Here is a 25,770-nt window from a genome sequence, read left to right as displayed (position 1 = left end):
TCTCACGACTTCACCTTATACGTGTCATATATTTTTATGTATGTATTATAAACTGAGCCATTTGAATTGAGCCCATCTCCTGAAAATAAAGAAGACGACTATTCATGTAGAAGCATTTAATTGTCTGTTTGGTTAGTTTGGTTTATATGCAGAGTTGTTGACAGGTTACTGTAACCGTGTTACCATTAAAAAAAGGAAACCTCGCTTGCATTGATTGATTTTTGCAAAACCAGTTTAACATTATTTAACTTGCTTCATGTATTTCATCATCTTGCAATGGGAAGTGGCTGTAAATAACAAATGGTGGCACCTTGATAGCTAATTTCAATTTTAAGGCTTGATGTTTTTTTAGTGCTCCTGTTTGTTCGTCCTGATTCAGCTGCTCCCAGGTCAGTTCTTTGCACAAATCTGGATCATCTGGCTTCACTAAGTAACAAAGTTGGCAACAATCATGAACCTAGAAACGTAAAGCTTTAAATGGAGCTTCAGAAAACATGTGCTGACAACACAGACGTAACATCAACGTGTTCCTATTCTAGTTACTGTTTCATCACATACATACAGTCAAGATGTGATACAGCCAATCACCCTGTGGTGGATCACTCAGTGCGTGTCGTGTTCATTCACACTCCTGTCACATGGTGCTTTTCATTGAATTAACCTCTTTTCAAATTTTTTATACATTTGTTGAAAATGCTTCAGGCCATAAAAAGCCATTTGTCTGTCTTCACATGACTTTAAGTAAATCAATATATAAAAACGGTTGATTTATAACAGAATTTATGACGAATTCAAACTTTAAACAAGTGAAACTAGCAATTTTCTTACTATAAATATTCATAAAATACACTGTACGGATGGGCCCTGTGCAGACAGACCCTTTTAAAGGGTAAAACTTAGGCATGGGATAGCAATAAACAGACAATCTTGCACTGAGGCATTGAAATGTTCAAAGACGAGCAATGATCTGTTTCCTCTGGTGTGAAAACAAGAGATACAAAGCTCAGTGTCCACGGTGCTGCGGTTTTCTATCAAATACCAGCAGCAGACTTGTGTCACGCACACGTTCTCCAGGATTTTGGCTGCTTCACCGTGTCAACACCAGACTTCCATGTGACTAGCATCTGAGAGTTCCAAAAAAAGCAGCACGTCAACTAAAAGAAAGTAAAAAGAAACAACTGTTGTGCAGCTGATACACACCCCCTCCTCCAAAACTAGCAACCTTTAAAAACCTGACATCAATCAAGACTTTAGAAAATGGTCGTCTACAGACTGATAATACATCACGAACAAGAACACAAATGCACAACAAAAACAAAAGAAATCCTCTAGGGCCAAAACCAAAATCCTCTACAAAGCAGTTTATCTCTGCTCGCTGCTCTAGGTCGGGTTCATGGAAAACTTGTGATGACTCTTGATCCCTTGAATCTCTTGGTTCTTCCAGCAATCAAATAAGGATTTACAGTGAAAAGAAAAGAAAAAAGAAGGTAAGTATTGGAATCATCCCATGAAAAATGTCCTTCAAAAGGTTTTTCAAAGACCCACATTACACACGCTAAGAAATATCTCTCCTTTCACAGAGTACTTGTGCTTTGTAATATCCTCTGGTTGTTGTTATTTTTGTGCTGCTGTCAAGTGTCCAAACTGGTTTTTAGAGCAATTCATCAAGTTGTTAATGCTAAAGCGAAACGTCGGTTTGGAAACTTTGCACACATCAGCCACTTAAATGGCTCTTGTGACTCAAAGTAGCATAGCTGTTTTTCCACTATAAGTCTATTTGGGGGGGTTTATCCAAAAAATGTATATTGTTTTCACTCGTTTGGTGCTGGCAGAGTTTGAAGAAGACGAATCAGCTGATGGACGTGTTGCGCTGGAGAGGGACTTTTTCGTCTGCCGGGGCTATTTTCTAGTTAGAGCAGGTGTTGATGTTCTTGCCGTCGGCAGCATCCTCCACCAGCGCTAAGTGATAATCGGTGGAGAGGGTGAAGTGGGACACGCAGCCCACCAAGCCGCCCATGTACTGTCTGTTTGTGTGCAGAGCTATTTCCTTCATGCCACCTTCAGAAGGAGAACACAGAGACAACAGACATTAGAGGGAAGAGAACACACAGAAGCACAGGTGAAAACATCGTGTGACAATATCTTGAGCTTCACCCACCAACATATAAGGGTCCGTTGATGTTGAGTTGTCTCATCTTGCCGGGTGACCTCCCCGTCTTCGCTCCGTAGTCATCGACTGTCAGTTTCCCTGACTGGCCGTCCCTGAGGAGAGAAGTGATGGTGAAGATGAAACCCATTTGTAAACCTGAGAAACAGTTCAGTCTTTTTTTACAGTGATTACCTTTTCTGCTTTCACCAAGTAATTAAAGGAATTAAATTTGTCCTTGGGTTTTTCAATTTCCATGTGGACAGACTATTAACATGCCTCTGCAGAAGATTACCAAATAACCTTTCCTTCAAGCCGCACCAATCAATACTTTTATGGATTAGTGCAGATCAAATTACTGATCAAATTACTATCTGGGAGGTGCAAGGGGTTCATCATTGGGAGGAAAGCACAAGTAATTATAACTAAACTCGGTTTCCCTCAGCTCTGCAGAGAATTCGAACATCCTTCAAGTCTATGATTTTTTTGTTGCTTTTTTCACTTCTCTAATTGCTACGTCTAAAAATGCTAATATTGCTCCATATGTGTTTGATGTTTAAATGTCCATATCAATCTATAACATCATGTCAGAGTTCTGTGGCATCATCAGACCAGTTGGTGAAAGGGTGTGGAAACCCTTTCATTTTTTATTTCTATGGGGCGCTATCAGCGGTCAGAGACCAGAAATGCCTTGACCCAATTGGATAGATAGACCTAAACAATGTCTGTAGTTTTAATGATCACAACGAAAGAGAAACATTTGATGGGATTTCTTCATTCATTTTTTAGAGCTTACCTCACAGCTTTGACTCGGTGCCACTTCCCATCGGTAAAGGTCCCGTTGACAACGATGTTAGCTGCACCACTGCCCAGGTTATAACTGGAACAACATATACAAAGAGTTTAGCTGGTTACACTGGAGTTTATGATGCTGCATAGATGAATCCTGGTTCTTTAACTGGTTTTATCCACTCTGACTTTGAGTGCTTTTGTTCCCCTCTCCACTTTGGTGGGACCAGTGTCTGCCCCTTTTCCCCCAGCTTTTTTATTCACTGTTCATTTCAAGAATACAGTTAAAATGTCAAATATCACGTTGAAGTAAGTCAGGGGAGGATTTTAAATTTTTGCATCTCGAGAATGAAGTCAAAATGTGAAGAAAAAGGTTGAAATTGTATTTTTAGAATGAAGATGAAATATCGAACAGCTGTAACACATTAATAATATAAATCGTATTCCTTTATTCTTAACCTTGACGTTACCGATCTCACAGAATTAAAAAAATATATTTCTTTTCTTATTGGACTTTATTCTCAAAATGGATATTATATATTTTCTCTTATGTTTAGCCCAAATACTCTCCTGTACTAGTAATTATGAGTAGTTATTAAACAAATACCTGAAGATTAGAGCACCGTCCTGAAGCCCCATAGACAGGAAGTCACTGTTGGGTCTCATTGGACTGTCTCCTCGCCACATCAACAGGCCGTCCTGGACTGTGCTCTTAAAACGAATGAAAAGGTTGGTCCTGGATCCCGAGGCCCTGAAAAGAAGAAAAGTTTACATGTGAACAAATACAAGCCGGTAAGTTAGATTACAGCATGAACACCTTTACTGCGGCTGTAAGAAACATTACTCATCATTAGTGTGTAGTGATAGAAAGTTTATTTTTCAAGATTTCAAATTAGAACCTATCTACTGTAAAAGACACCAGGTTTGTCAGTTTTATTTAGTAAAGGTTGTAAAACTGACCTTTTAAGGATATCTCTGTTATCGTAAGTCAGGTAACTCCGCCCAATGAACTGTGGGATCTCAATGGCTTCAGTCACAGCTGTGCAGAGAAAACACTGCATGTACTTCATACCATCACAAGGTGGCAGCATCATCATGTCATGTTATCATCTACTGGCTACAGCTAAGCAACAACACGAACTACAGTATGAATGAATACAGAGGGAAATACACATATTCTCAAAGATAATGTCAAAAGTTAAGATGATTCTGTGGTTTATTTATTCTTTTTATTAAATTCATCCAAGAAAACTTACTGTTCAAACAGTAATTCCCACACTCTGTTCAGTGAAAGCATTAAAAACACAGAAGGCATAAATAGGTTTAAGGGATTACAACGTCCAATGGAGTATTTCACATGAAATTACATGATAATGGAGAGAAAAGTCATTTAATCCACGAGAAGAGGAAAGATTTCCTCACATTGTTAAAGCCATAAATTCTGCACAAACAAAAACATTAATTTCTCTAAAATAGTTTCTAAAAAAGACAGTTTATTCCACTCATTAAAGCACATGGTAACTCTCACTGTTATGAATAACCTGATTCGATTTTTGCTGTTCTCTAGTCCCAATGCAATGAACTGTGAAATGCTCTATGAATGAATACAGTCCCATCAACCTTTGGGATGTGCTGGTCTATAAAACATAATTGATTAAATAACCTGCTTAAAATTCATATAGGAATGATTGTGTTCCCTTGTGCAACTGACCTTTCTGGCAGTGCCTGCCATCGTAGCCTAAGGGGCAGTCACACTCGTATCCATCCCACTTCGGTCTGCAGGTTCCTCCGTTGGCACAGGGACTTTCCACACAGGGGTGTGCAGAATTCGCTACGTTAACACCACCAGCAGTAGCAGTTGTTATCGGGATGGTTCGATCATTGAGTATCAGCTGGGGAGGAAGATTAAGATGAAGTGAGACATGGTGTAAAAACTCCAAAAGACTCTTGTCGGAGATAAAATATTTATGGATTATACATAACACTACCTTCTGAATGATTCCAGAGAAGGGCTTGATTACACCTGCCGTCCTCTTGGTTTTATCATATTCTGGAACTCCTCCAATAAAGAGAGGGGAGCTGCAGTTGATCTGAGTAAAAGCTCCCTGAAGAGAAAAAATAATTATCACAACTGTTCATAAATAATCTAGTTATGCCATATAAATCATTATATTAATGAATATTTGTGCAATTCAGGTGAGGGTTTGCCAATATAATACATTTATATAATTCACACTCCTTGGGTACTTTAAACTTGTATAAGATGCTGGAAAAAACAAATCACATGTAACAGAGGTTGATTTTTACCTTTATAAGTCATTTGAATTTGATGTAAAAACTGCTTTTTATTCTGTGAGGTTACTTCATTTGGTTTAATAACTGAAATGATGTTTTTGAAATTGAATCAGCCTGATATTTATCTCTGGAGTCAGAGGGCCAAACCAAACCAGGGCTACATGACAATTAAATATTACACATTCACAAGGTGACTTCAGTGGTACACCCATATTGCTTTGCTTCTTCTATAAGTGTTAGTAAACAGCCATCTGCAAATACTAGTGTGTGAGTCCTCCATTGCAGAGGTTATCTTAAGATTTTCTGCCCTCTTGTGGTGAAAAATAACACAAACCAGCTTTATGCAACAGGTATAGAGGCTAAATACCTCAGCAATTCCTTCCCTTGGCCTCTGGCTGTCCACCTGAAGGATACCACTCTTCGCTGTGCGAGACACCCTCAGCTCATGCCATGTGTCCAGACTGATCTGCTCCTCACTCCTGTAGCACAGGTCATCACATTCAGTTTGAAACATCTAGTTAAGGAATAAGAATGTAGAATGCACAATAGAAAAGTAGGAGATCTGTCCAGCACCTTATGACTGCTCCTCCAGAGCCGCAGTCAAATCTGAACTCCACGTATCGGTCCACCATGTTTATAGCCAGGAAGTCTCCGCTGCCTGCGTCATCACTGTACAGCAGCATCCCGTCCGGCATCGATGGTCGGAACGTGATCTCGAACTCCGTGAAGGACAGATAACTCTGAGAGGATTGGGGCCAGGGGATGACAACGTACGAAAACACCGTCTCATTGAAGAGTGGCGAGGACAGTGAAAAACCTGATGAGTTTGACAAGAGGACAAAAGAAAACAACAGGCGGGAGGGTAAAAAGGATGTGAGCCATATTGTATTAAAAAAGATTAAGAATGAAGAGGAGGAGAAGTTGATGAGAGAAGAAGAAAATGCAAGAAAAGACATGGGGAGGATAAAAAGAAAGTGGAAGGTTATATTTTCGAAAAGCTGGTTTGACATTTAATTAGTCCTTCAGCGCCTCGATATAAGAAATAATAATCCTCATCTCAACCAATTTTCTTTATATAGCACTTAACTCTTCAGCAATTACCTTAAAAAGGTCTGTGTGACAGTTTATGACTGCCACTGGGTAAGATCCAACCACAGGGACTTCACTTACTGCATTTGACGCTACAATCCGTCTGTAAACAAGACAAATGTCTGTTCTGTGTGTAGGTTTGACAAAAAGGGAAACCGGAGTTGACTCACTCTCTTCACAAAGTGCTCCCCTGAAGCCGAGTGGGCACAGGCAGATGTAGCCGTCAGCGCGGTTTGCGAAGCAGACGCCGCCGTTAGTGCAGCTGACCAGGTCACACACGCTGTCGCTGCACTCACCTGGTGCAGAGCAGGAAGGGGATGAGAGTGATTAGGGCAGACTCAGCATTTATCTGTCTATATCTATACCAATGACTGTATAAAAAGATGGACGACTTGATAGATCCCCACAAAATGAGGCCCAAAGCTGTAGCGTAGGATTATACCCTGCCTCTGCCATGTTAGTGGCATGGGACATGGACCAAAGAAAAAAAAGTGCATGTCAAAATAAAGTTTCCTAAATGTGGTTTCTGTCATTTTAGGTAGACATTGGGGGGGGGGGGGGGGGGGGGGGGGGCAGGCATCGGCAGATTATTTAAAAATGCCCTTGGTGCAAATTGTAAATCATTATAACAGAGCCTTTAAAACAATTATTAAACTACCCAACTGAACACAAAAACCTAAGAGAACCAGCGCACTATGAGTAATATGGATAAGAACTCCACGCCACTGGCAGCAGCCAAAGACAAACAACACTCACTTATATCAGCTCCACTCAGAGCTCGACCCAGAGGCCACGGCCTGATGTCTGTGGCCTTGTTGTTGATGCTCAGGCTCTGAATGCAGCCGACAAAGCCACGATTGGTCCCCGTCGCCCTGACCAGCCAATAAGCACTCGGGGATCCCCCCAAATACAGCGGGGAGCGGAAAGTGATCTTTGTGTACTGGCCCTGAAACAGCAAGAGAAACACACAGCACCCTTTAGTACTGTAAACACACTCCTCAGTACTTCTGATGATCTGATCCCTGGAAAGCCAATTGTGAGTAATAGATAACATATCCTTTGTTGTTATAAACACTAACAGGAGAGGGGAACCTCATCAATATTGGTTCATTAGTAATCAGAATGTAATGATCTCTAAATCAATATTTAAACTTATACAACATTTATAGAAATACCAGTATTGTTTAGCTCACTTATAAGATAATTTAATGCAATGCACGCTTTGCATTATCTACCACAGACTACTGTTTATATATCCGACAACTTACCGAACATGAAACATTTGATAGTATATTTTCTGTATGTGTTATTGTTACCTGTGAGCGTCCAGATATTGGGGTGTCGTTGTCCATACGGAGCCAGCCGCTCATGCCGTCTCTGAACACAGTGACCGTGTGCCACTGACTAACAACAATACGACTCTCACTGATTATCTGGGCTGCTCCGGTGCCACAGTTAAACCTGTACACACAAAAATCAAAGGCAATCAAGCCCTTCGAGTGGTAAGATGTGATCTAAATGCAAGCTCACATTACACTGAAGTGTTTCTTTCCTTTTCCTTGGCTACAAGATGTGAGTCACTCTCCTCCTCACCTGTAGTGAAGTTTGCCTCGTACCAAGGCCAAAGAGGTAAAGTCTCCTCTGCCCTGTTCGTTCTCTCCGCAGTACAGCAGCAAGCCATCCTCGGAGTCTGCCTGCACCACACACACGCGGTTTCAAATACATGTTTCACCACTGTCAAGTTGAACATAATTGTGTAAAAGCAGCACACTATCTTACCTTGAACTCCAAAGTGATCTGAAAGGTCTGGTAAGAGTTTTTTAAGGGTTCAAAGGTGATGTGAGAGTAGCCATGGAACCGGGGAAAGTTCACTGACACCACTGAAGAAAAAGAACAAAAGATACAATCATAATATATTTATGAGCTGATAGAAATAGGTGCAAAACATTTTTTTCAACTCAACTGAAATTCCCTCACCCTCAGAGCAAGCGTCTCCTCTTCGTCCGAGGTTACAGTGGCAGCGAGAACCTCCACTGTCATAATCACTGAGACAGAAGCTGTCGGGGGGGCACACAGTGTCATCGCAGGTCAGGTCGTACACACGGGGCACGTCACCCTTCCAAGGGGACATGGTCGGTATGGTGGTGGTGGTCGGCAACGTGATGCTAAGGTGGATTCAAACAAGAAGATAAGGAGAATGCATTTGGGCCTCTCATCAACACGCAGATGGCATTTTATTTTTTATTATTACAAACTCCTTGCAAAGAGCAGATTTTCAAAATTCGGGTTAATGGGAAACAGTGACGTCACAGCTTACTTCAAACATGCCCACTGTTGAAAATGTGCCAAAAACTACAAAAATGGCGGCTATATACCGGTTGCTCTACGTTTGGTTACCACTGCTAGCATCTATATCAAAATTTGCAGCTAAATTTAACATTGCTGCACTACACTACCGGCGTTTCCTGGCGTCTGCCGCAGCAGATATTACTTGGACCGTTAATGTAGACATTATCGCCACCTACTGGCCCAGCATGCTTGTTTGAGCATTTGTAGTAATGCTCTTCCGTCTGGAAAGGGACATTTTGTAAAAGGAACTTGATGTGGATGGAAGGTTTTTTTTGAATGGGGAAAATATCCACTCAAAAAATTATCCTCAGTAGTGCCTTTGTGTTCAATCTCAGTGGTTAAGTTAATAACACGTTCATTGTATTTATACACGTACCTTTTCTACCTCAGGAAAGAAAAACGTGGCAAAAAGCTACATATTCACCCAAATGAGCGATGGCAAAGTAGGCAAGCTTCTATTTGCCCCTGTTAATGACATGATGTACATCACAGTCAGGCAGACTGACAGCTCAAATTGATGTGATATTTCACTGCAGAAAATCATCATCCTCATCATATAATTAAGTGAAAGAGCATGAAAAAGAAAATGTGGATGGCCTTTTGTAGAAAGCCGGAAGAGTCAGCAATCTAGCAATCAAGGAGCCAGAGGAAAACCAACAAGACGTGTATTTGTTAAGATAAAAAAGAACTTCTTGATAAACCTGTTTGTCTCTATCTGCAAACACCTATAATGTTCAACTTTGCTTATGGAAGGCATCACCTTCTCCAGTTACTGATGCCCATTACCATTAACTGTACGTCACCAGCAAAGTAAAGCTTACAAAGGGAAAGCCAGAGACTTGTGGGGTACATCTTACCTGGTGGTGGTCAGTGGGGCAGTGGTTGTGGTGTCGAGGGTGGTACTGGGCTCTGAGGTGGTGTAGAAGATCAGATCTGTGAAGTCTGGGAAAACTGGTGCGGCGGTGGTGGAAACTGGTGGGGCGGTAACGTTGGGAGGAGCGATGGTGTTCATACGGTAAACAACGTTTCGACCAGATGGCGTACCAGAGCGTGAGCGGAGCTGGGATTTCCTGTTGTCTGCATCCATATCTGGGAATGGCTTTAACTAAGGGGAGTAAAGAAATGAAAGAATAAGATAAATAGGAGTATTTTTTGTGTTATGTGTGTCAGTGTGTGTGGTCAGCAGCTACTATGACTTCTTTGAGAGCCAAAATAAACTTGAAATTTCAATTATTACCATCCCGCCCGTAAAGACCCACCTCCTCGATAAAGATGTCGTAATCAGAGTCATCTACGTCAAAGCCATCGTCATCTTTGTTCCCGGGATCTGTGATGTACCGGCCATAATCACCACTGCCAACGTCTGACGCACCTGTTAAGAATGACAGAGGTGGTTATTACATGGCTATTATTACAAACTGTGAAAGGACACGAGTGGTGACGTTGAAATGGCTGGATGTTCATATACAAGTCATGAGTTAAAAACAGTTAATGCAGGTCAGAGAATGACACCATTAGAAAACAAGTGACAGTGCAAACGTACTGTAAAGTCCAAATTTAGTTCATATTGTTTTTGCAGCATGGATAAACCAGTGAATTCAGTTTTTAGGACCATAGACCAGGTAAGTATCTTCTGCAGAGCTCAAGACTATCACAACATTAACAGCTGTCATAAACTGTTAACCTCACGATGTAAAGTGCCTGGATGTTGTGATTTGGCGCTGTACAAAGAAAGTTATATTGAATTGAATTAAAGACATTGTGGTTGCTCTGTCAAAGCCGAGCACTTGTATCCACCTCATCAAATATGTCCTAATTTTCAATTTCTTTTCCGTTTTTTACCGGATTATCTGTTTAAGTGGCAACTGGCGGGCAAACACTGATCCTCAATGGTAAGACACATCTTTGATTTCACACAAATACTACGAGACCATCGGTATCCAGGTTTGGACTTTTTCCTCCATTTGCAATTATCACCATCCATGTATCACAATGATATTTCGGTCCCAGTTGAATAATGGCGACGTTGTATGTGACCTAGACAACAAGCAATAATGACTGAGTCACTGAAGTAGGTGTTGAAGAACAATGGCGGACTCTTGGGTAAATGTTTTCTTATAACGAATGATGATGGAGGGGCAAATGTGACCATACTTTATGATGATGATGATGATGATGATACATTAGACAATAATAACACAGTTCCTCAATAGGTCTTTTTCACAGGAGACATTTTGACATGCCAGTGTAGATAATGAGTGGGACTCTTGACTACAGCAGTTACCAGGAACTCCTGGGCCTGTGCTACGCTGACAATAGTCAACATGTCTGCTGTGATGAAGGCCTGTGAGTCTACCTGGGAGTCTTCCTGTTCGCCTGAACCCAGGCTGCTGCACCACATACTGAAAGGTGTCTCCTCTGTACAGACCTCCGCCATAGGAAGCTCATTGTGTACAAAGACAAAGCCAGACAGTGAATACGACTGAAACCAACTGCTAAAACTCATGTTTTCAACATAAACTTGATATTTTACAGTTTAAATGTAAACATTATTATATATTATTTTGAATAAAAGAGAATATTTTTTTTATGTCAAATGTAAACAGGAACACACATCTTTTCTGCATTGTTAACTCTGTAAAAATGTGTTATGTTTAAATTTAAGATTTAAGTTTAAGACTTGTTATGTCTTTGGCAAACATGAGCCTATACAGATATGTCTGTGCAAGGCTCATATCTGCCACAATTATTGGCCAACAAATATATCAGTCAGGCTCTATTAGTTATTAGTGTATTTTTCACAGTGTCCACACTAATCATAAGGATTAATGTAGTAAAAATATAATAGGCTACATTTTAATTCAGCTGCTTTCACTAAACCCAGAGTCCTCCTTACCTCATTGTGTTGTTATACATTTAGTAGTTTTTGCACAATGTCATATAATATGTATAGTACACATTGTTGTATATTTCTCATTGATGTAATGATATATTTTCTCTAAGTCTAAGATGTTTAAGAATTCGACACAAAACAATGTACATGTTCAATGTAACACCTCTCTGCCCATTCACCTTATCCTCAGGACGCATAATCTTATCTTACATAACAGCATCCCCTCCCTTCTGTCTCCTCACCACTCCACCTCCTTATCTATCTTAATTCTACAGTATCATGCAATGATGTAAAGTGATATCTACCTATACACATTTCTTTTATCAAATATCTTGTGGAAATTTGACCTTTAATATTAAATTGATGCCACGATTTAAAGTGCTAATTTGTGCTGCCTAATAACATTAAATCCTGAGTACTAAGTGCTAGCATACAGGGAGGCGGGGGTCGCCCAAAAAGAAGAAGAAAAGAATCCCCCCACAAACTAATCTACTGTTGTGTAACAATCCCCCTCAATCCATACCACACTGTTTCTTAGAAGAAACACACACACACACACACACGCACACATGCACACACACACACACACACACACACACACACACACACACACATGCTCTCACAGAGAGCAACAACAAGAAAAGTATGTCAGTCAGTCATTCAACACCCACCCCCGCTGTTCACTCAAGAAGCGGTGCATTGTGTGCCTGCATGCAAGTAGTGTGTGTCTGTGTGTGTGTGTGTGTAAGTGTGTCTGTGCGTGTGTGTGTGTGTGTGCATTCATCAGGGGTGTGGATGGGCAGAGAAGGGGTCTGGCATCCTGTCCTTAATCCTGTCTGATGAGACTCGAACGTAACCCGCTTTTATCCCCTGCTGAGAAACCACGCTCCTCTATCTCTTGGTTTCTGTCCGTCTGTCTCCCTGGGTCTCTCTGACTCGCTCGATTTATCTTGTTTCATGAAACTTTCAATGATTATTCTCAGCTTCTTTCATATTACCTCTCCCCCTGTCCGACTTTCTAGCTGAGCTTCTGTCTCTCTCTGAGACATCAGGTAACGTAGCGTCTGAAGCAGTGTGGCCTGAATGTGTTTCTGTAAAATGACGGTTAACTTAAAATAATCATATATTGTCACACTGCTAAAACCTGATATGCAAAACAATCATACACACACACACCAATGATGTTTTGCCTCATTAGGTCCAAGCTTCGGTCCCCATGAGGTCTACTGGTCCTGACATGTCAATGTTTATGCAGGAAAAGGTCCCAAAGCGATGATGGAAATGAGTACACACACACACACACACAAATCTGTATGCACGCCGATTGAATATCATGGCCCTCAATCCATTATGACATCGCTAATACTGCATGTTTTTGTGTCTGTGTAATACACCTGTGTGTGTGTGTGTTTTAATATCAATCAGTCCTGACCGTCCCCCTCCCCCACACACCACCAGCAGCTGACTACATCAAAATAATAAAGTAAATGACTCTGTTGCTCTGTATCTCCGTCAATCCAGAGCAACAGCCAGAAAACCCACTGCCACACTAACAGCCGCTGTCCTACATTCAAGCGAACACTGAGAGACCAACTGTCCAACTGTGCACAGTTTGTATGAGTTAGAACTCTGTAGTGTTTATCTTATTCATGCTCATTCATGTTTTACTTGGATGTCAACATGATCTTCACACTATGATTTGAAGAGGTTTTGTGAACCTTGCACAGACATTTCTATTCCTCTGTAAAACACTCTAATTGCCACGTTTGAATGGTGCTATTAAGATAAAGTTCCCTTGCTTTGCTCTGTCATGACACCTTTATAATAGCAAAAATATGCTTCAGTTCCAAACTGAAAATAATCAGCCTCATGTTTTCATTTAGGTAGGTACAAAATATGTTGATAGAAAAAAGTATATTAGTAATATAATAATAAATATAAACTCTATTTTAATAGCACCTTTCAAAACACAGTTACAAGGTGAAATACAAGTTCAAAAGTTCAAAATTAAAGGGAAATAATAGGATGCAAACAAAGAGGCAAACAAAAAGATAAAATAACTGTCGGTAGTTTGTGTCTGTGTTTCTTCGTTACGGCTGCTGCCTCCGCTCTGACTGAGAGAAAGTTCGATAGAAACTTTGACACAGTTTAAAACTTCTCTTCTTCATGTTGGGGGAAAAAGGAAGTGGCTGTCTCCACAGTAACACTCGGGTTTATACATTGTGGTTGAACAGGGTAAATGTTTTATTGTGATTTCCTTCTGGATATTTTTGTAATGCTGCTCTGTTTAGATCTGAGTGGGTGTATTGCTTAAAGTAAACTTTGTTTTTCAGATGTGATGGAAACCAGACTAACGAGGGGCCTGAGACGAAGCTCTCATCACAAAACAAAGCATTTTCTTACCTAGAGTGCGCACGGGGCTGTTGATGCTGCTGGGTGGGCTAAGTCCATGCACGTTGACGGCCCTGACAACAAACTGGTACTCCGTCTCCGGTATTAACCCCTTCAGAACCATCGAGTTAGTCTCAATGGGCTCACGAATATATGTCCACTCCGTGTCCATTTCTGGCCTGAGGAGAAAAGGGCATGCATCAAAATACAAAAACAAAATAAAATGGATCATTATACATGTAAATAACTTCAAGTTCATTCAATGCTGCGTCCGTCGAGGTTTTGAAATAAGTTTTCTTTTTAGGGGAAATGCTTTGTTTGTGTTGTTTTGTGTCAGCGAAAATGGAACTGATACCTACTCTCACTGTTTGTAGTTTGATAGATAACGTGGCATTTTAAGGGTAATAATATAATTTGTCTTCCATATTCCTTCATATCTGTTGTAATTGACTTAAATGTCATTCCATACCGTCTTTGTGAGGTCTAAAAAGGTCTCAACTTAAAATTGTAAAAACCTACAGAATCTAAGAGTTGCTATGTTTTAAATTTTATGTTTTCTACATTGGTGGTTTTTAGTTGATTCGTTCCGCCAAAATCACAAGAAAGAAACATCTTCAAAATAATTGTATTGAGGATGATGAGATGTTTTTGTTAAGGATGGATGTTTTGTTCCTCCCGCTGTTCCATGGAACTGAACATGTGCAGGGAACTGATTGCAGAGGAAACAATTACTCAAAGTTGTAGCTCTGAATAATTCACATAAAAATACTGATAACTTCAAACAAAACAAAACAAGCAATTAACTGATAAGTTTTAGTTTTCTCTGTGTTACTATTTTTGGGGCCCTTTAAGCCTGAAAGCATTTTGCTAAATAAGTAAAGCAAAAACTAGAAATTATGAACTCCTAAACTTATATTTTTGGGGGATATCATCTCCAGCTGCTGTGTTTGTGTGCTGAATCCGGCCGCCTGCAGCCACAGCTATCCGCTGAATAGAGTCGTCTTCGTCACTGCTCAATGTCTCTCTTCAGCAGGACCTCTTTTGATGTGAGAGGAGAAAGATCTGCCGATGAGATGGCTCTTTTGTGTGGAAAATGCCCCCACAAGCAAAAACAGACACTTATTCCTGTCTGCTCTGCCGTAGTAAGTGACAGTGTCCCTCTGCCTCTGCCTCTCTCTCCTTCCTCAGTCACAGGGTGTTAACTTTACACCATGAAGGCAATAGTACTTTGTTTTTAATGCTTGTTTTCTTTTATTATTATTATTATCTTATTATTACATCTTTTTTGTTCTTAAAAAAGACAAAATTGTGGCAGCATTTTAAAATTCAATCTACCAATTTTATCAAATCATTAGATGACTCCGGGCCAATTATTTCTGACCTCAACTTCCTCGACGTCGCAGCCTGAGGACTTGTTGAGACATTGGAGGATTGTGTGTGTGAAGTGTTGATGTGTTTGAGGCTGGACATGACCAGACAGAGACTGGCGTTCTTTCTGTCTTATGTCCCAACTGACCCTCGTGTCAAAATACACACAGTGACACTGAACAGACCAGCAAGGACCTCACGGAATTCTCTGTAAAAGAGAGCTGTGGATTCTGTATTGCAGAAATGTAACAATGGGAGGTTGCAGAGAGTCTGTTTAGGTATAGGCTAAATGTGCAGCTATCTAAATATATATAAATAAACTCAGATAGAAGCAGAACAAAAGTTTAGTTTAAGTCTCTTAGTGTGATGCTTCATACTGTTTGATTATGTTGTGTCAATAAAGCACTCTTCCGTATTGTGCTCAGAAATTAAAAATCCATTAGCTATCATATCTATATAGAATATATGCGTCTCCTGTTGAATTCCACAGTTCCTATTAAATTCAAACCATTATTATGTTGTTAATGGTTAAAAAGCCTGACTCATATTCTGCAACTGAACAAACAGTTCAGCACTTTGGAAAATTAAAAGATCAAAATCAATTTCACACCTGTTTAACAACCAGGGAGTCACTCAGCTCTGTTAACCTGGTTTTCAGGCCTACCAGCATCTCTAAAGCTCACAGATTCGCATGTTAATTCTAGTTTAAAACCACAACTTATTGTTTTTACATAAAGGGCTGGAAAATAGAACAATATTTATAATTAGTGCAGGAAATCTTTCAGCATTAGGAATATAACAAAAGTCCAATATGTATTGATAAGATGATATCTTAACATTATTGTGAGCCATATCATCCCGTCCTATTTTTATATTTCACTCTGCGTAGAGCTTCAACTAATGAGAGCTGGAGTTTAATCACTGAGCTTCAGAGGTGCTGGTGGGTGGATTCTGTTGCCTTCAGTCTGAACCAGGGGAGCTGCTTCCGCCCGCTGCTGGTTCCAGCTGCACATTTACCTCACAGGCCTGGGAGTGGTATTGATCTTCTTATCGAACGCTCAGCGAGAAAATGAATCTCAAAGTATTGCTTTGAGATACCATTATTTCAATGGCCGTACCATTACATCTAAAGTCTTGTGCATCATCTTTGTAATTTCTTAACATTTACTTTAGAAGTCTTGAAATCTTGACTATAATTTGGGGCCTGGCCCTTGCTGTTGATAATGGACCCATCAAGTGATCTGAGTTGTGATCATGTTTATCATTAGACCAGTGTTGAGGGGAAAAGCTCTCAAATTGCCCTCTTTCAGAAAGCTTATCAATTAAAAGGATGAACAGGAAGCAGACAAAACCAATCAGCTTTTTTACTTTTCCTCGCAAACCGATCAATGGAACACGGCTTCTCACTCCAGGCGTTTTACTCCATGACGTGACCACTTCAGGTTTTAAATGGTTTTAACTTTTGTATGTTGTGGATAGTGTATGATCAAATATATGTCCCTGTGAGTGTGTGTGTGTGTCTGTGCACCGACATAAACACGGTGCCGATGAGTTTGATGAGGCTTCATTAATTTGTTTTTCTGAAGGTTGATTAATAATTTTTAACTGACCTGATGTAAGCCACCAGGAAGTGAAGGACAGGTGCGCTTCCTTCACTCTCTCCTTGCTGCCATGACAACGCCAGCTCCGTGTCAGATACAGCCATGACAACAGGCTGAGTAGGGGGAGACGGGCGCATGCACATTTCTAACGGGGTTGAGATAAATTATATTCATTGACAGGTTATTAATGAAACTGTGGTAGTAATAATAGCATCATTTGTATAATGGATTCCTACTACTCACATATTCTTACCATGTGAGGCGGTGCTGATGTCTCTGGGCATGCTGGGTCTGCCCTCCCCGGCCCAGCCGTACGCTCCAACACTGACTCTGTACTTAGCGTTCACCTTCAGGTTACCGATGTCCACGTCCTAGAAGTCCATTAATATGGAGGAATCGGAGAAGAGATTCAGATAGACAAGGAAAAACAAGCAAGAACAAATCAAGGAAGACAGGAAGAAAAAGAAATATGATAAAATAAACATACTGGAAGTGGAAGGTATGTCAAATCTATCTAGAAAATGTTTACTGTGATATATGAAAACAGTGACAGGGTCAACTTCACTGAAAATGTTTAAATGATACTTACAAAACTGGCCTGTCCATCAAATTGGCCCTTTGAGAAAAAAAGAGCAGAGGTTTTTCAATGTTTTAGCAGCACAGCACAGATGTGGTCATAACTTACATCTCAGGTCAGATGTGGTCAGTGAGTTTTTATTGAAACTGAGATATTAAGGATATTGTAAACAAAATATAATATAAATATTGATCAAATATTAAAAGTTAAGCATCCAGCTATTATGTTATATTATGTGAACAAATTCCATTAACAAAATCAATCACCCATTACCTTGTATAGAAGTAATTAGAAACATGTAACTAAAAGACGTAAGGATAGTGCATGTGCTGAATGTGGGATGAACTTAAAATGAATTGCGGTGATTATTTTTGTCATAAAAAGGCAACATGTCAACCAAAGCAATATGATTCAATACTTTTTGGACAACAGAGATCTATGGAACAGAGGAATATAACGAATCAGGCTTTAGATACACACACAAATCTTGCTATAACATCATTGTTGGTTTTGGTCTTTTCATTGGATTTGTTGCCAATAAGAAACATTAAGAATATGGCCTAAATCTACTAAATGTTATTTTACGTTCGTTTTTTTCAAGGAAATATTGCTTCTGAGGTTCTGATAAATCAGCACTGCAAAGGATTTTCTTGACTATAACAGCTGAAATTTCCCTCACTGTCCAAACTGGATGTTAGAGGCACATTAGAGTTTTCTTAAATTTCAAAGCAGGTTCACTATTCATGTGGACGTGTCATCCAGAGAAAAGCACAGTTAAAAGCCTCTATATTCACTCACAGTGGTCAGCATGTCCAAGCTGAGAGGCACCTCCATCAAAGATGCTGAATCCGATGGATTTCCGTTCCTTATCTCATTGTAGAAGACCTAAAAACATATCCACACATACAAACACTTATCAGATTCTTTTTGTTCCAGTAAAATCATTGCCGCTTTTTTGGCAGTGTTGGCTTTGATATGTATCCATAACTGTTGAATCTGTTTCGTTGGCTCAAGGAACCTTCTCCTTTCCTTCAGTCACTGTCTAAACACGGCGTCATCAGGAGGAAATACTGTGAGGAAACATATTTTTTAATGAACTTCCAGAGTGACGGGCTAAATGAACGCACGTTTATCTGTGAGTCGTGGGGAAGCTAGGTAGCTGACTAATCCTCTTAGTGTAGACATATGGTCAAAAGCATCACACACACACTCACACACACACACATAAAACCCACACTTGATATACACTTTGTTAATGGTTGACTCAAAACAACACTGGAGGGAAGGATGGAGGGAAGGATGGAGGAAGGAAGGAAGGAAGGAAGGAAGGAAGGAAGGAAGGAAGGAAGGAAGGAAGGAAGGAACTGGGTTGTAATTTTGGGTTACATCTCTGGGTATAAATAAATCAAATGTGTCAGAATGAAAAAAGAAGAAAGTTAATTCCACTCCACTTATCGCACAATGAAATGTAAAAACTACCACAGCCAACTATCAAATAAAAAAATGTAATCAAATAAAATACTGTCTTGGAACATTAGTATTTGTAGGTAAGTGCAGCTCGCTAAGGGTGAAACACAACAAGGGTTTGAGTCCCAGACTAGGTTGCCTATGAAAAAAAAGCCCAGATTTGGCCATGAAAAGGTTACATCAAAACACCAGAAATTTCAAAATGCCAATCTAGCCCTCAAGGTCTACTTCCTGGACTTTGAGTTTGAAGAGCACTTTAAAAGCAGAACAAATATGGGCACCACCTACACCGGTGGCTCGCAGAGGGAAATGAACATTCCTTCAGAAAATGTGATGGTTTACCCGTTTAGCCTCCTTTCTATGAAGGAGAGGTCTTAAAAGCAACATGGAGTGACATGCCTTTTAGCCAGCTACTTATCTTTTTTTAAAGTTTTGAAGCGATTTCTTTGAATTTTTCCGGGGGGAAAAAATTCTCTCGATTTATATGAGACCTTTCAAGAAACACGGAAATGGCTATATAATATATATACCTATGTTGGAATTAAATTGTGGGTTAAACCTCCACCATAGACCATTTTGTTCACTGGCATTAATGTCATATTAAAGGTTATAGGTGGTGAGTGATGATTGCTCAGTCTCAGATGCTCATAATTTTCACTGAATCATTAATTCATGTAAAATCCCAACTTGGGATAATACCTTGTATCCAGTGATGGTGCTCACGTGTCGCCGGGGCATCTTCCATCGTACACTGAAGGCTGTGCAGTTGATTGTCTCCAGCTGGATGTCCAATGGAGGACTCAGACGATCTGGTTCATACAAACAGAAAGAATTTGTCAGGAGATCAAGGAAGGAACAAGCGATGTACAATAGGAAACATGCAAGTGTCATAGTGATCAGGCAGCGTTTTTTAAACTTTTTAATTTGATGTATTGGCTTTAGTTTATATTGAAACAGGCAAAATGACAGCAGTCAGCTCTTTTCAAAATAAGCTCTGCATGGAGCGAAGGATTTAGCTGCTAAGCCCGTCAGGTATTTCCCTCCGGACCTGGTGGAGGAGACCAAAACGGAGCTAAAATTAGGGCAAATATCGGTTTCTCATTCACCAGGTGGCCAGAAACATGACATAGGTTAAATGAAGGGAAGCTACAGTATAGAGATATACTCCATATAGAGAGAGATAGAAGTGTTACTTCCTGATGTCACTTCACCTGACATATATTTGTGGATTAATTTGATCATCTTTCCCTTTTGGAATTCTGGTTAAAGCTGAGATGTTGCCAAACAGATTCTTTTGGTTTTGCTTTAACACCAAACCCTCCATCGCGCTGGTCACCTCTCCTCTCATCGCTTGATAAAGACTCCACAGTCTGTGAGGAGACTGCTGTTGCATGGAAGTACCAAATGTTTCTATGTCTAATTATTGACAACTCGTATTTTAAGAATGTATTTATAGATTTATATTTGATGAACACGGGTACTACCACAAATATGCTCAAACTAATCACATGGATTTTATGTATATTACTAAATGTAATAGACAGTGGGTAATTTATGTAATTGGCGTGTGCCACCTTTGTTGAATGCTATCGTTTATCCACAGCTGTTTAACTAACAGCTAACATTGACGCTATGTTGATTTTGTGATTCCAGCTTTTATCCAGTGTCCAAAAAAGTGTTTATGTAGGTTTAATAAAGGTAAACCTGTTGAAGAATCTAGCAAAAATAACCAATCATATTTTGAACATAAACCTACACTGTATTTCACCGGAGTCTCTCTAAAGGGGCAAACAAGAAACCACTTGAGATGACATAACCTTTAGCCTCATGCACTGGTTCATAATATCAACTAACTCTGACTTCAGATGTCATTATTTTCATGGTGCGAGTGATCAAAACCGGGCTGATTCTGTGGCACTTGAGGAGATTGTATTCCAGCGCTGAGCCCAGGTCTGAAAATCCTTCAGGAGGCTCTTATGGAAGCAAGAAAGAGAAATGACATCGGTGCCCCTGAAATATGCATTAATGGAGAAGCATGAGCCCGCAAGAGCCCTCAGAGCCTCATAGACATACACTTTATGTCATAATAGGTACACATGTGGATGATTGCTACATTCAGACCATTAAAAAGCTCTTCAAAACGATTGTGTATTTTAAATTACACTTATTTATATAATTACTTAATATGAGATTTAAGAGTAGATTTTCTTACGACCTTAAATATATGTAGGTTATCTGCAATTTAATTTGATGTTAATAGTTATATTAATCAGAGATTTGCAGTAAGTTTAGTTCAAAAGCCAAATATTGGTGATGAGTTATTTCTCTAAGTGACAAAAGGACATCACTGGTTTACACTGACATGGAGATATCACACACAACTACATATAGAAGAGCAGAACTCAGAGATCTGAAATGTCATGTAGCTCCTGCACTACTCTTTTCCACTTTTTTTTTTTTTCCCTCTCCTCTTTATTTCTTGTGACTCCCGGATTCAATAAGCCGGCCTCGCTCCTGTGCTGTCCTCCTCACTCCTCTCCTGTTGACATCCCTCCTCCTGTCTCGTGCCCTTCTCCCTGTTCTTCCATCGGAGCAGATAATTCAATATGTCAGCTGAATTCCCTGATCATCCATGTCTCCCCAGGGGAGTGGCCCAGCGAGCCTACGGGTGAGAACTCACAGAATTATTGCGGCTAGAAGGAGAGGGGGGCTTCTTCAAATCATATTCTATGGACTTCAACATACAGCAACTTACAGTAGTGCAAGATATGTGTGGGTACAAATTTTAATAGTCAAAAGCCTGGAGTTAAATTGTTATCTGTAATCAATATGAAACCTGATAAGCTTAACATAAACCCCTGGACCTGGTGGATTATGTGAGGTCGGTAAGAGATTGGGTATCGATCCTGGTGCCTCCTCTGGGGGCCTCTTGCTGTGGTTAATGAAGCTGTTCTTGAGCTAACGGCTTCATTTGATTGGCACTAGCCTGTAGTTGGTCATTCGGATACTTTTTTGAAATAAAAATAAGATATTAGAATTTGTTATTTTGGAAGAACTGGACAACATAGGAATTGTGAAGGTAGAATAACACAACCTTACAAACCAGTTGGTAAGATGTCATTCAGAAAGACTCTTTGAACTCACTGATGTACGTTCAAGTGTTCATTTTCTCAGAATGTTTGATTTTAAATATCTATGCGATGCTATAAAAACAGGGTGAAATATCACAATTGAAAGCTAAGACTGACTCACGGTTGTATTGACTGGACCTCGATACCGAGGCTCTACTCCACGATCACAATTGTGTTGAAAGTGTAAGATGGTAGCACATGTATCAAGGTTATTTCAGCTTCAGCAGGAAGTTTGGACGTCTACATATGTAACAGTTGTGGATATCTAAATTTAGAGTGCTTGTCACATCAATATGAAGTGTCGGCATGGTGATGCGTTGTGTTTCCTCTTCCCCCACCTCTAATGTCTCTTTGGTGTTCTTTCACTTTGGCACGTATGAGCAGTGTCGAGAGACAGCAAGCCGCCAAGAACATAGACCACACGGGTTGCTAGCACCAAATGGTCTCAGCAGCGATATTCACAACTACGGTAAGCCCTGAGGGGAAAAACTGGATTTTTTTCGGTCACAACCTGATTTTGTAACCCTATTAAAAGATTTACTGCTTTGATATGTATGATTGACAGTTGGTTTGATAACAGATAAAGGCTGTCGACCAGGAGAAGGGGACAGCTTTTGTCCTGTCGGACTAGTGTCCCGAGGCAGAACGTACCAGTGTAAACTCGATTCATATTGAAGGAAAGATTAGTTGCTCAATTCTGGTCGGTGCTACATCTCACACTGACCAGGAGACTGAATCTAGTGATATTCACCACCCTGTGTGAACATAGGTGAGGGTCAGAACAAAGACTCATCAATACATCAACAACTGCCAATATGACCGCAGCTTCTACTTGGGAAACCACAAAGAACCAGAAGCTCCACATTTACAGCTCCCTTGAGACAGATGAGGTCAGGTCTCTCCGCACTCAGGCTTTGAGGTCCTGACATTTGTCAACTTGAGTTGCTTATCATGTCACTGTACACTAAAGATCACTGTTCAGTGGGACCAAAAAGCCCATAATGCCGTGAAAAAGCACACTATTGATAAAGCATCAGGCAGCAGGAACATCTCATATGTCAAATCCTACACATAGGCCTTTTCTAAATGGACAAAACATGTGGCGTCTTTATGACAGATAAGGTAATGTGGTGAAGAAATGGAAAAATAAAGATATCATTTTAAAACTACCAATTATACTCTTTAAATCTAACGTGGAAGCACTGTTCAAATAATAACTCAACTAATACTTGATATTGGAGACCAATATCTGTATGTGACATTTTAATTTGTATTTTAATTAATCATGCAAATAACTTAAAGAAATGAGATATGTACTGATAGGGACATTTTGCATTTCCACTTAAACTTGTCAGCGTGCTCCCTTATAGACGAACTATAGAATAAACACTTCTAACAATTCCGCAATACATCTAACAATCGTTGTCATACTTTAATTCGTCATTACTTATTGGCTGTGTAAATATAAAGCCTTTTGTTTTTTTCATTATACTGGTTTCTGTTGATATTTCATTGCTTCTGCCACATTTATACAAACCCTTGTTCTCACTTGATCTCAACAATAATCCAGTCTCAAATTCAAATATCTGGTTGTTTGTGAACAGGCCACGTATTCTATCAGTCTGATTCTAAATCTCCGCCATCGAGAAGTGCTGCTCTTTCCAGGTCTGAGTCATCCGAAATTGAATCAGCACAAAGACGCGTGCTGTTGCACTGCTCTCCAGCACGGCTTTGGGAATAACACACAAACACTGCATCTGAAAGGATAATCTGTTGTTACATTTTCATTGCCTCTTCATTCCAACGCTTTCACCTAATAAAGTTGTGTGTATTGAGTGTGAGGCGATGGGAGAAGATAATGTAAAAGGCATTTTGTCATTCGTTAGAAACTTCTAGATAAGATATACAGGACATTATTATAAGTGTAAAATGAAAAAAGTAGGACCATCTTCCATTTAAACCAGTTTTGTTATCTGATGTTTCATTGAGATGTCCTACCCTGTTTACATTCCCCTCCTCCCTCAGAATGAGGCAGAAATACCTCCAAACAAACAATAAAAAATAAAAAACACACAAATGTCACTGGCAGTCATGGAGACAGAACTGAAGCCGTGCTCGGTGTGGCAGTCTCGACTGCAGTGAGTTTTCTGTGCTGACAGACAGACGTAATAGTCTGCTTGTGAATGGCCTGTAGGTCCAAAAAGAGTGAGGGAGGGAGAATTATATCAGACAGTCAGAGAGCGAGAGTGACAGCAAGAGAAAACGGAGAGTAAAGAAAGAGAGGAGGGAAAGAAACTGGGAAGACAAAGAAGTGTTCAGAAGATAACAAAGAGATATAGAGACAGGGAAGGATGCAGAGGGGTAGAGGAAGAAAAGACTCTGTGGAAATGACAGAATCAACAGAGGTTTTCTGCCAAAAGGAACATGTTGGAAAGTTTGAGGATGGGAGGACTGTTGGCTTAAATTGTCTTAAAATTCTTTAACAATACGCAGGAAATAAATATGGAAATAAAAGCTCTTTTTAAATGTCACAAAGTATTAATCATTTCCTTGTCCTTTAAGTCATAAGTCCTAGTTCAAAAATGCCAGATATCAAGTGTTTCAACTACAGCTTAGATGAATAAATGCTGTTTGCTTACTATGGCTAAGATGCAGTGTAGTGATGCTCATCATTGAGGTGGAAATGGTCAAAGTAACATGATGCATGATGTGTTTTGTTATAGAAAAATAACTTTTGTGTTGACAATTAGCCTTAATTGTTAGAAAGTAACACTTAAGAAGTTGGTAAAAGTCACAAATAATATCAGTTTTATTGTGAAATGTTGTTGCAATTTTATGTTTCATCTAATAATTCAAATGGGAAGTTTTAAAAACAAGAAAAAGATTTCATTAACACATAAAGATACACACACACAAGTTTCAACATAGATTTCAAATGTTCATTGATTATAATTAATACTATTCTACATTCTATTATCTGGCTTTAGTTGAACTTACCAGCTCTCCGAACATTGGATCTTCTAGCACAAAGGCAAACGCTGGCTGTGCATATTGCGAAGAGAAGTAAGTAAAGAAGATTCCTTTCTTTACATGTAGACTCCATGTCTTCTTCAGATCGAAAGTTTAACAACGGTCAAATGTTCATTTTACAACACATTCAAACGCGCCTGGAACTGTCAATGGAACTGATTCCTTTGCTGTTCAAAAACAAAAAGTTATCACTGTTAGAAAAGCCGGTCTTTCATCCAAATATTTGACCGCAAACAGCAACCTCGGGGCGGGCAAGAAGTGCCCGAGAGGAAAGGGCAGCTACGGCGTGACACTGATGAGATTACGGTCTGCAAAAGATCAGTGGGTTGGACACGTTAACGCACGGACAGACAGACACTGCTCCCCCGGCGCTGACACACGACGGCGAGGGGTTGTCCCGACGATCCGCGCGTAATGCGCAACGACTAACGCAACTGAACGGTGGGCACCGTCATTTTTTTTACGCACGAATCTCGCTTTCGTTGTCACGCTACGGTTTCTGCGTCTTAGACAGCAGCTGAGGTGGACAGCGAAGTGCAGGAACGTGGGGCCATTTAGAGCTAAGAGGATAATGAGCGTCTAATCCCGGCACTGGACACAGATGGAGAGCATGGCTTGACGCAGGAGCAGTGGAGCTGCTGGAG

The 25,770-nt window shown here is 40.1% G+C and overlaps 1 protein-coding gene across 3 annotated transcripts; it reads right to left on the bottom strand.

Moving 5' to 3' along the window:
• Positions 1-873: 873 nt before the first annotated feature.
• On the bottom strand, positions 874-25,770 carry LOC117768306 (pikachurin). Of its 3 annotated transcripts, XM_034596542.1 has the most exons (26): positions 25,094-25,770; positions 19,665-19,774; positions 18,297-18,383; positions 17,511-17,537; positions 17,175-17,292; positions 16,931-17,066; positions 13,965-14,131; positions 11,043-11,111; positions 9,928-10,046; positions 9,526-9,773; positions 8,297-8,484; positions 8,099-8,199; positions 7,913-8,013; positions 7,636-7,780; positions 7,076-7,265; positions 6,490-6,615; positions 5,804-6,047; positions 5,598-5,709; positions 4,924-5,040; positions 4,647-4,827; positions 4,192-4,215; positions 3,896-3,974; positions 3,543-3,686; positions 2,943-3,026; positions 2,159-2,262; positions 874-2,058 (listed from the first exon to the last, which is right to left on the bottom strand). In XM_034596542.1, the coding sequence occupies exons 1-26, from the start codon at positions 25,197-25,199 to the stop codon at positions 1,907-1,909; spliced, it is 3,279 nt and encodes a 1,092-aa protein (XP_034452433.1). In that variant the 5' UTR covers positions 25,200-25,770; the 3' UTR covers positions 874-1,906. The 3 variants fall into 3 exon arrangements, with proteins under 3 accessions (XP_034452433.1, XP_034452434.1, XP_034452435.1); XM_034596543.1 differs by lacking the exon at positions 4,192-4,215; XM_034596544.1 differs by lacking the exon at positions 11,043-11,111 and having other exon boundaries at positions 9,928-10,040.

Source organism: Hippoglossus hippoglossus, chromosome 9 (assembly GCF_009819705.1).
Source record: "Hippoglossus hippoglossus isolate fHipHip1 chromosome 9, fHipHip1.pri, whole genome shotgun sequence".
Lineage (NCBI taxonomy): Eukaryota > Metazoa > Chordata > Actinopteri > Pleuronectiformes > Pleuronectidae > Hippoglossus > Hippoglossus hippoglossus.
This window is presented reverse-complemented; position numbering and strand designations above follow the sequence as displayed.

Excerpts from the sequence above, each read along its gene's own strand:
- LOC117768306 (XM_034596542.1), bottom strand. The coding sequence starts at position 25,199 with ATGGAGTCTACATGTAAAGAAAGGAATCTTCTTTACTTACTTCTCTTC. Across the intron at positions 18,384-19,664 it reads GCACCATCACTGGATACAAG|GTCTTCTACAATGAGATAAG; the intron begins GTATTATCCCAA and ends ATATGTTTTTAG. Across the intron at positions 4,216-4,646 it reads TGGCAGGCACTGCCAGAAAG|AGTGTGGGAATTACTGTTTG; the intron begins GTCAGTTGCACA and ends TTCACTGAACAG.